Source organism: Carlito syrichta, unplaced genomic scaffold (genome assembly GCF_000164805.1).
Source record: "Carlito syrichta isolate Samal-C Ts95f unplaced genomic scaffold, Tarsius_syrichta-2.0.1 Scaffold311715, whole genome shotgun sequence".
In the NCBI taxonomy this organism is placed as follows: domain Eukaryota; kingdom Metazoa; phylum Chordata; class Mammalia; order Primates; family Tarsiidae; genus Carlito; species Carlito syrichta.
The window spans coordinates 173,173-183,536 of record NW_007255811.1 but is presented as its reverse complement, the minus strand read 5'-3'; the positions used below and the strand labels follow the sequence as shown (position 1 = coordinate 183,536).

At 46.4% G+C, this 10,364-nt stretch overlaps 1 protein-coding gene across 3 annotated transcripts in view; it reads left to right on the top strand.

Moving 5' to 3' along the window:
- Positions 1 to 10,364, top strand: part of CUNH10orf76 (chromosome unknown C10orf76 homolog) — a 192,328-nt gene that overhangs the window by 9,994 nt on the left and 171,970 nt on the right. For all 3 annotated transcript variants that reach the window (XM_021718019.1, XM_021718018.1, XM_008068973.1), the window contains exons 5-7: positions 2,696 to 2,788; positions 4,317 to 4,391; positions 5,164 to 5,250. In XM_021718019.1, the coding sequence (XP_021573694.1) occupies positions 2,696 to 2,788; positions 4,317 to 4,391; positions 5,164 to 5,250 (255 nt within the window). The remainder of the gene's footprint in view (positions 1 to 2,695; positions 2,789 to 4,316; positions 4,392 to 5,163; positions 5,251 to 10,364) is intronic.

Below are 10,364 nucleotides of genomic sequence, written 5' to 3'. Positions count from 1 at the left end.
TTTTTTTTTTTGAGTTGGAGTCTCACTCTGTCGCCCAGGCTGGAGGGTAGTGGCATGCTCACGACCACCGCAACCTCGACCTGCTGGGCCCAAGTGATCCTTCCGCCTCAGCCTCCCAAGTAGCCAGAACTACAGGTGCGCACTGCCATGCCCAGCTAATTTTTGGTTTATTGTAGAGACGAGGTCTCGCCAAGTTGCCTGGGCTGGTCTCGAACCCACAGGCTCAGGCAAAGTGCTGGGATTACAGTAATTTTTTTTTGAGTCAGAGTCTCGCTCTGTTGCCCATGCTGGAACACAGTGTCATGTTCCTGGCTACGCCAGACTTGACCTGCTGGGCTCAGATGATCCTTCCGCCTCGGCCTTCCAATAACTGGATCTACAGGCAGGTGCCACTGTGCCTGACTAATTTTTTGATTTAGTTTAGAGATGAGGTCTTGCCAAGTTGCCTGGGCTGGTATTGAACCTCTGGGCAATCCTCTCCCCTTTGCCTCCTAAAGTGCTAGGATTACCGGTGTAAGCCACCACACATGGCTTAAACTACTTTTGTTTTATTTAATTAATTTATTTTTTTGAGTCCGAGTCTCACTCTGTAGCCTAGGCTGGAGTGCAGTGGCACTGCAGCCTTGACCTGCTAGACTCAGGGGATCCTTCTACTTCAGCCTTCCAAGTAGCTGGAACCACAGGTGTGCAGCACCATACCCGGCTAATTTTTTGATTTATTGTAGACATGAGGTCTTGCCATGTTGCCCAGGCTGTTCTCATACCTGTGGGCTCAGACAGTTCTCTTGCCTCGGCCTCCCAAAATGCTGGGATTGGCCAGGCATGGTGGCTCATGCCTATAATCCCAGCACTTTGGGAGGCCGAGGCAAGAGGATTGCCTGAACCCAGGGGTTCGAGACCAGCCTGAGTAACTTGGTGAGACCGTGTCTCTACAATAAAATAATAATAATAATAATAATAAGCCAGGTGTGGTGGGGTGTGTCTGTAGTTCTAGCTACTTGGAAGGCTGAGGTGAAAGGATCCCCTAACCCGCAGATCGAGGCTGTGGTGGCTGGAAGCGTGCCACTGCCCTCCAGCCTGGGTGAGAGTGAGACTCCAACTCAAAAAACAAACAAACAAAAAACAAAAAAGTGCTGGGATTACAGGAGTGGTCACTGCACCTGGCTAAACTACTTTTATTCCAGTCTCACACCAGGGCCATTTTATTCGCATATGTCTTTGAGCATGCTAATGCCTGTCTGGCATTTCCCCCTCTCAAGTTTTAATTAATTTTTACTGATTTTCAACATACAGCTCACCCGTGAGGAGTCCTGGGACAGGTGACTTTAGAGCCAATTCCCTTCCTCCATGTATATTTTTGTCATAATAGCCATTGAATTGAAACTGCTTATTTTTCTCTGCCATTAGACTAAAAGCACTGTGAGAGCAAGGGTCATAGTCTTTATTTTTTCTTACATTCTTCACAAGCACAGTATTTAGCATAGCGGAGATGCTCATATATTTATTGATTTGAGCTGGAGCAGCTTATTTTGAACCTCTACCTTGGCCTTCCAGCATGCTAAATCCTTATTCTCCATCCATTCTTCTCCTGCATTTAAGGAAGACTATTTCTTTTCTTCCCTCTGTTGTAGTTTATAAGGGTTTAATCTTTTGATTAGTTTGGGTGTGTCAGCTGATTTTTAGTGCAAGTGGTACATTTCAGTCACATTGCCAAGTGGCATTGACTAGGGTGGACACAAGCTAACTTTGCTGGATAATGCATATGGCCAGTGACAGCGTGTCATGATACTATTTCTTTGTCATTTGTTCAGTGTGCCTGTGTCGAGTGATGCGTTCTTTATCAAATAATGAAACTTATATATAGTTATTTAACCACTAGGTTTCCCTTTTTTATTTACTTTATTCTAACTTAAACGTTTATATGACAATGACAGCCTGCAAACATTCATTTCGTAGAACAGTGAATTATTATTATTATTATTTTTTTGAGTTGGAGTCTCAATCCATCGCCCGGGCTGGAGTGCAGTGGCACTCTCACGACCACCCCAGCATCGACCTGCTGGGCTCTGGCAATCCTTCCACCTCGGCCTTCCAAGTAGCCGGAACTAAAGGCATGTGCTAATTTTTCGATTTACTGTAGAGATGAGGTCTCACCATATTTCCCAGGCTGGTCTTGAACCTGCAGGCTCAGACATTCTTCTTGCCTTGGCTCCCCAAAGTGCTGGGATTACAGGCTTGAGCCACCATGCCCGGCCTATAGAACACTGAATTCTTTATTGTTCTGTGCAATTGTTCTAAAGCGTCTTCCCCAAAATAGTTAGACTTTGAAGTTGTCTTCTTTTTTTTTTTTTCTAAAGCAACTACAACCTGAGAAGTCTTTCTTTTCTTTGTTTAATTTTGCAAGGCTTGACCTTAGGGAAATGATATGGTAGTTTTATTTATTTATATATTTATTTAAATGAGGTCTTGCTATGTTGCCCAGGCTGGTCTTGAACTCCTGGGCTCAAGTGATTCCTCCTGTCTTGGCCTCCCAAAATGCTGGGATTACAGGTGTGAGCCATCATGCCCGCACAGATATGGTTGTTTAATTTTGTGTTATTCGCATTACCCTGTGTAACATCACCTGGAGTTGGACAAAGATGGGGGATAGATACTATATTTATTATGGTTGAATGCTTTATGGTTCTTTTTCCAGAACTTGATGGAGAGTTTGGATTCATTGCTTTGTGCAGAAGGTTCTGAGAGTCTGAAGAGTTTATGTCTGAAGCTTCTCCTTTGCTTAGTGACTGTAAGTGACCTATGTATATTTATCAAGGGTATTTATTGACGGTGGGGCAAACTTTTTGAATACTTGAGCCCAAAGTTAAAAGGAAAAAGAAAAAAAAATATCTACTGGAGTATTACTTTACTTTCTGGTGTTTGGGTATATTAGAAGTTGGTTGCATGGGCTTTGTTTCTGGAAGTTGGTCTTTGGAGCAGCTGCTGGCTTTTTTTTGTTTTTTTTTTTTTGAGTTGGAGTCTCACTCTATCACCCATACTGGATTGCAGTGGCTGTCCCCGGCCACCACAGCCTCCACCTGCTGGGCTCTGGTGATCCTTCCACCTCAGCCTTCCAATGCTGGCTTTTTTTTTTTGGATTGGAGTCTTACTCTGTTACCCAGGCTGGAGGCCAGTGGCATGCTCATGGCCATTGTAGCATTGAGCAGCTGAGCTAAGGCAATCCTTCTGCCTCAGCCTTCCAAGAAACTGGAACCACAGGTACATACCTCCACACCTGGCTAATTTTTTGATTTATTGTAGAGATAAGATCTTGCCAAGTTGTCCAGGCTCATCTCGAACCCTTGGGCTCAGGTGGTCCTCTTGCCTCTGTCTCCCAAAGTGCTGGGATTATAGGCGTGAGCCACTGCGGCCAGCTGCTACTGGTTTTTTTTTTGAGTTGGAGTCTCACTCTGTCGCCCAGACTGGAGTACAGTGGCCGCTCCTGGCCACCGCAGCCTCGACCTGCTGGGCTCCGGCGATCCTTCCGCCTCAGCCTTCCGAGTAGCTGGAATTACAGGCGATCCTTCTGCCTCAGCCTTCCAAGTAACTGGAATTACAGGCATGCGCTACCATGCCCGGCTGATTTTTTGTAGAGATGAGGTCTCGCAGAGTTGCCCAGGTGGGTCTCAAACCCGCAGGCTCAGGCAATCCACTCACCTCAGCCTCCCAAAGGCGTGGGATTACAGGCTGAGCCACCGAGCCCGGCTTGCTGCTGGTTTTTTTAGCTTGCTGCCTGTGTTATTTATCACTTGAGAAGTATGACTCCAGGAGAACTACTGTCTTCCGTATTGTTAGACTTGTTCTTCATATTAGGTCTCAGATGGAAATAATTCTTGTGAGTCTGAATTTTTTTATTTGTTTTGGCTTTGATTTTATAACTGGAGGCTGGCTTGTACTTTCTAGGAAGGAAGGTGAGGTGGTGTTCGTTTACTTCACGGGTGGTTCCATTTTCTTACAACTAGAGACTCCTACAGACTCCTAAAGGCTTAAGAATTCATAAAGCCCTTCCTTTGTATTTGAGGAATGAAACCCAAAAACTGTTAAGCAAACGCTTTTTGAGGGAATGAGAGAAATAATAAATTCAGAGAGCCAGGACATTTTAATTTGCTGATTGTCTATTCAGGCTCTAGTGATTTTGGAAGTGCTTGTGAAAGGTCTACTAAGTATCTAGTAGAATGTTTTAACATTTCTGTTTCTCTTAGATGCTAGGGGAGGAGATTACTTGAGATATCAGAGTGCCTCAAGACAGAGTTTAAAAAGCCTTTTCTTGCATTCAGGTGACAGATAACATCAGCCAGAATACTATCCTGGAGTATGTAATGATCAACAGCATATTTGAAGCGATTTTGCAGGTGGGTCAATTCCTTTGTTACCTCTTTATTTATTTATTTATTTATTTATTTGAGTTGGAATCTCACTCTATTGCCCAGGTTGGAGTGTAGTGGGACGTTCATGGCCACCCCAGCGTCAACCTGCTGGGTTCAGGTGATCCTTCTGCCTCAGCCTTCCAAGTTGCCAGAACTACAGGCTTGCAATACCACATCTGACTAATTTTTTGATTTATTATAGAGATGAGGTCTCGCCAAGTTGCCTAGGCTGTTATTGAACCCATGGGCTTAGGTAATTCTCTCACCTCGGCCTCCCACCGTGCCCGGCCTGTTACTGCTTTCTTTTTTGGGTAAATTGCTGCCTGAAATTTTCTCTACCTCAGTTCCTAGGAACTGAGAATTCATAGAAATGAATTTTTGTTTTTTGTTACAGATAAACTTCTATCATGTATTTTTGTTTTTGTTTTTGTATTTTATGGATTTTTTTGTTTTTGAGTCAGGGTCTCACTTTGTCACCCAGGCTGGAGTGCAGTGGCATGTTCACGGCTCACCACAGCCTCGACCTCCTGGGCTCAGGTGATCCTTCTGCCTCAGCCTTCTAAGAACTCTGACTACAGGTGCGTACCACCACACCTGGGTAATTTTTTTTGTAGAGATGATGTCTTGCTGTGTTGTCTGGGCAGGTCTTGAACTCCTGGTCTCAAGCAGTCGTCCTGCCTTGGCCTCCCAAAGTGCTGGGATGTCAGGCATGAGCCACCACATCTGGCTCATCGAGTATTTTTGTTCTTTGTTACAGATACTCTCCCATCCCCCAAGTCGTAGGGAGCATGGACATGATGCTGTTGTTCTCTTGGCTTTGCTGGTGAACTACAGAAAATATGAGGTAAGTGGGCCCCCTTTTTTTTGATTTGGAGTCTCAACTGTTGCCCAGGCTGGAGTGCAGTGGCATGCTCACAGATACTGCAGTCTTGGACCCCTAAGGCTCAGGCAGTCCTTCCTCTTCAGTCTTCCAAGTAGCTGGAACCACAGGCATGTGCCACTATGCCCGGCTGAATTCTTTGATTTATTGTAGAGATGAGGTCTTCCAATGATGGCCAGGCTGGTCTCAATCCTGTGGGCTCGGGCATTCCTCTTGTCTCCACCTCCTAAAATGCTGGGATTACAGGCATGAGCCACTGTGCCTGGCCAGTGGACCTCTTTTTTTTTTGAGTTGGAGTGTCACTCTGTCATCGAGACTGGAGTGTAGTGGCCGCACCCGGCCACTGCAGCCTCGACCTGCTGGGCTCCGGCGATCCTTCCCCCTCAGCTTTCCGAGTAGCTGGAACTACAGGCACGTGCTACCATGCCCGGCTAGTTTTTTGATTTATTGTAGAGATGAGGTCTTGCCAAGTTGCCCAGGCTGGTCTCGAACCTGTGGGCTCAGCAATCCACTCACCTCAGCCTCCCAAAGGCATGGGATTAGAGGCTGAGCCACCGAGCCCAGCTTAGTGGACCTCTTAATGGGCACTTGTTGTCTTACTCTAATCTTTTTTTTTTTGAGTTGGAGTCTTACTTTGTCGCCCAGACTGGAGTGCAGTGGCCGCTCCCGGCTACCGCAGCCTCGACTTGCTGGTCTCCAGCGATCCTTCCACCTCAGCCTTCCAAATAGCTGGAACTACAGGCATGCGCGCTACCACACCCGGCTAATTTTTTGATTTATTGTAGAGATGAGGTCTCACCAAGTTGCCCAGGTGGGTCACGAACTCTCTAATCTTTTTAAATGTAGCCCCTCCTAAAGATTTTTTTGCTTGTTTGTTTTTTGAGTTGGAGTCTCACTTAGTCGCCCTGGCTGGGGTGCCGTGGTACACTCATGGCCACCCCAGGGTCTACCTGCTGGGCTCCGGCGATCCTTCTGCCTCAGGCTTCCAAGTAGCTGGAACTATGGGTGTGTGCTACCATGCCTGGCTAATTTTTTTATTTATTGTGGAGACGAAGTCTCGCCAAGTTGCCTGGGCTGGTCTCAAACCCACAGGCTCAGGCAATTCACTCACCTTGGTCTCCCTAAGTGCTGGGATAACAGGCTGAGCCTCTGAGCCCAACCTAAAGGTCTTTACTTAATGTCAAAGACATGTTCTTGGTAAATGGTAACTTAACTTTGAAAAACCAAATTTTAAGATTTCTATATTTTATGTGTGGGACGGATGATATAGTTGTTTACAGGAATCCAGTGGTGCAACCTCTAGTAAAGCGAATAGGAATCACTTCATGTAGTGGTTCCCAAACCCAGCTTAATACCTAGGAACTTTTTATTTCATTTTTATTTTTTAGAGACAAGGTCTTGATCTGTCAGCAGGCTGGAGTGCAATGGCATGATCATGCAATGGCATGGTCACTGCGACTTTGAACTTCTGAGCTCATCCTGTTTTCTCACCTCAGCCTCTTGAGTAACTGGGACTTCAGGTGTGAGCCATCTTGCTGGCTAACTTATTTTATTTTTTAGAGATGGAGTCTTGCTTTGTTGCCCAGGCTGATCTTTAACTCCTGGCTTCAAGTGATTCTCCAGCCTTGGCCTCTCAAAGTGCTGGAATTACAGGTGTGAGTCGCTGTGCCTGGCTCCTAGGAACTTTTTTGTTTTGAGTAGGAATTTCACTCTATTTCCCAGGCTTGAGTGCAGTGGCACGATCATAGTTTACCACAGTCTTGACCTGCTAGGTTCAGATGATCTTTCCACCTCAGCCTCTTGAGTAGCTGGGACTACAGGCATGTGCCACCACGCCTGGCTGATTATTATTATTATTATTTTTTTTTGAGTTGGAGTCTCACTCTGTCACCCAGACTGGAGTGCAGTGGCCGATCCCGGCCACGGCAGCCTTGACCTGCTGGGCTCCAGCGATCCTTCTGCCTCAGCCCTCCAAGTAGCTGAAACTACAGGCGTGTGCTACCATGCCTGGCTAATTTTTTTTTTTGAGTGGGAGTCTCACTCAGTCGCCCAGACTGGAGCGCAGTGGCCGCTCTCGGCCACCGCAGCCTCGACCTGCTGGGCTCCGGCGATCCTTCCGCCTCAGCCTTCCGAGTAGCCGGAATTACAGGCGCACGCTACCACGCCCGGCTGATTTTTAGATTTATTGTAGAGATGAGGTCTCGCTGCACAGGCGGGTCTCGAACCCGCGGGCTCAGGCAATCCACTCACCTCAGCCTCCCAAAGGCGCGGGATTACAGGCTGAGCCACCGAGCCCGGCCTAATTTTTGATTTATTATAGAGATGAGTTCTCACCAAGTTGCCCAGGTGGGTTTTGAACACACAGGCTCAGGCAGTCCACTCACCTTGGCCTTCCAAAGTGCTGGGATTACAGGCAACTGGTACACTTGTAAAGGGCACTCACCATGAATGGAACTCGCTGGGCTAGGAGTTGCTCTGAGTCACTGAGTGGTGAGTGAATGTGAAGGCCTAGGATATTATTGTACACCACTGTAGAATTTATAAACATTGTACACTAAGGCTACACTAAATTTATTTAAAAAATTTCTTTCTCAATAGTAATTTAACCTTAACTTATTTGTAACTGCCTAAACTTTTAAAAACTTTTAAAGTTTTTGTAACTTTTTGACTCTTTCATAATAATACTTAGCTGAAAACACAAGCATGTATAGCTATACAAAAATATTTTCTTTCTTTAGATCCTTATTTTATAAACTTTTTTCTCTTAAAAACATTCTTTTTTTTTTTTTGAGTTGGAGTCTCACTCTGTCGCCCAGGCTGGAGGGGAGTGGCATGCTCCCAGCCACCGCAGCCTCAACCTGCTGGGCTCTGGCGATCCTTCTGCCTCAGCCTTCCAAGTAGCTGGAAATACAGGTGAGCGCTACTGTACCCGGCTGTTTTTTTTTTTTTCTGATTTATTGTAGAGATGAGGTCTCGCCAAGTTGCCCAGGCAGGTCTCAAACCCATGGGCTCAGGCAATCCACTCACCTCAGCCTCCCAAAGCACGGGATTACAGGCTGAGCCACCGAGCCCGGCTTAAAAACATTCTTTATGTATTTTTATTTTTAAGCTTTTTTGTTAAAAACTAAGACTCAGAGGGCAGGCGGAGGAGGAAAACAACAGCAATAAACTGAGACACAAATGCAGGCATTAGCCTAGGACTGTTCAAGGTCAAGATCGTCAATATTACTGTCTTCTACTTCCACGTTGGGAAGTCCTTCAGGGACAGCAACAGGCATGGAGCTGTCATCTCTTATGGTAAGAATGCCTTCTGAGAAACATTCTGAAGAACCTGCCTGCAGCTGTTTTACAGTTAATGTTATTTATTTATTTTTTGAGTTGAAGTCTCACCATGTTGCCCAGGCTGGAGTGCAGTGGCACGCTCACAGCTACTGCATCCTCGACCTGCTGGGCTCAGGCGATCCTTCTGCCTTGCCCTTCCAAGGAGCTGGAACCACAGGCACACGCCACCACGCCTGGATCGTTTTAAATGAGGTGTCGCCAAGTAGCCCAGGCTGGTCTGGAATTCCTGGGCTCAGGTAATCCTCTCGTTTCTGCCTCCCAAAGTGCTAGGATTACAGGTGTGAGCCACTGTGTCCATTTAAAAAAATATCTTTTTTTTTTTTTTTGAGTTAGGGTCTCACTCTGTCACCCAGACTGGAGTGCAGTGGCACACTCCTGGCCAACGCAGCTGCGACCTGCTGGGCTCCGGCGATCCTTCCGCTTCAGCCTTCCAAGTAGATGGAACTACAGACGTGTGCTACCACGCCCGGCTAATTTTTTATTTATTGTGGAGATGAGGTCTCACCAAGTTGCCCAGGCGGGTCTTGAACCCGTGGACTCAGGCAATCCACTCATCTCAGCCTCCCAAAGCGCGGGATTACAGGCTGAGCCACCGAGCCCGGCTTAAAAAAAAAATCTTGTTATTGTTTAACTTATTTCCTTCCTTCCTTCCTTCCTTCTTTTCCTTCCTCCCTCCCTCCCTCCCTTCCTCTTTCCTTCTTTCCTTCGTCGGGGTCTCACTCTGTCACTCAGGCTGGAGTGCAGTGGCATGCTCATGGCCACTGCCACTGCACTCTCGACCTGCTGGGCTTGGGCGATCCTTCTGCCTCAGCCTTCTAAGTAGCTGGAACTACAGGCATGCACTACCACACCCGGCGTATTTTTTGATTTATTGTAGAGACGAGGTCTCACCAAGTTGCCCAGGCTGGTCTTGAGCCCCTGAACGCAGGCAGTCCTTACCTTGGCCTCCCATAGTGCTGGGATTATAGGCTTAAGTCACCATGCTTCCTGGCCTGTTATATCTTTTCATTTTTTTTCTTTTGAGTAGGCGTCTCATTCTGTCACCCAGACTCTAGTGCAGTGTCACACTCATGGCTACCCCAGTGTCGACCTGCTGGGCTCTAGGGATCCTTCTGCCTCAGCCTTCCAGGTAGCTGTAACTACAGGTGCATGCTACCATGCCCAACTAATTTTTTGATTTATTGTAGAAACAAGGTCTTGCTAAGTTGCCTGGGCTTGTCTTGAACCCACGAGCTCAGGCAATCCTCTCGCTTCGGTCTCCCAAAGTGCTAGGATTACAGGCTAAGCCACCCTGCCCAACCTTGTTTTTCTTAATAATTAGAAGGAGCATACCCTAAAATGATGATTAAAAAGTATAGTATAGTAAATACGCAAACCTGTAACATAGTCATTTATTGTCATTACTGTGTTATGGCTTATCTGTGATTGTATGTGCTAACCTATTATACAACTGGCAGCACAGTGGGGTTTTTTACTCCAGCGTCATCACAGTAGGTGAGGGATGCCTCCGGCCATCATGAGTAGGATGTTACTAGTGATAGGAATTCTTCTGTTCCATTATAATCTATGGGACCACCATTGTGTATGCTGTGCATCGTTGGCCAGATGTTTTTATGCAGTGCATCACTATTTCAGATTTCCTTAATGCAGTCTACTATGTAAGTATCACGGTTGGTCTGAGAACGCTTTCTTTTGTTAATGAAAAGTTGAAGATGGGGCCTTATTCATATCAATAC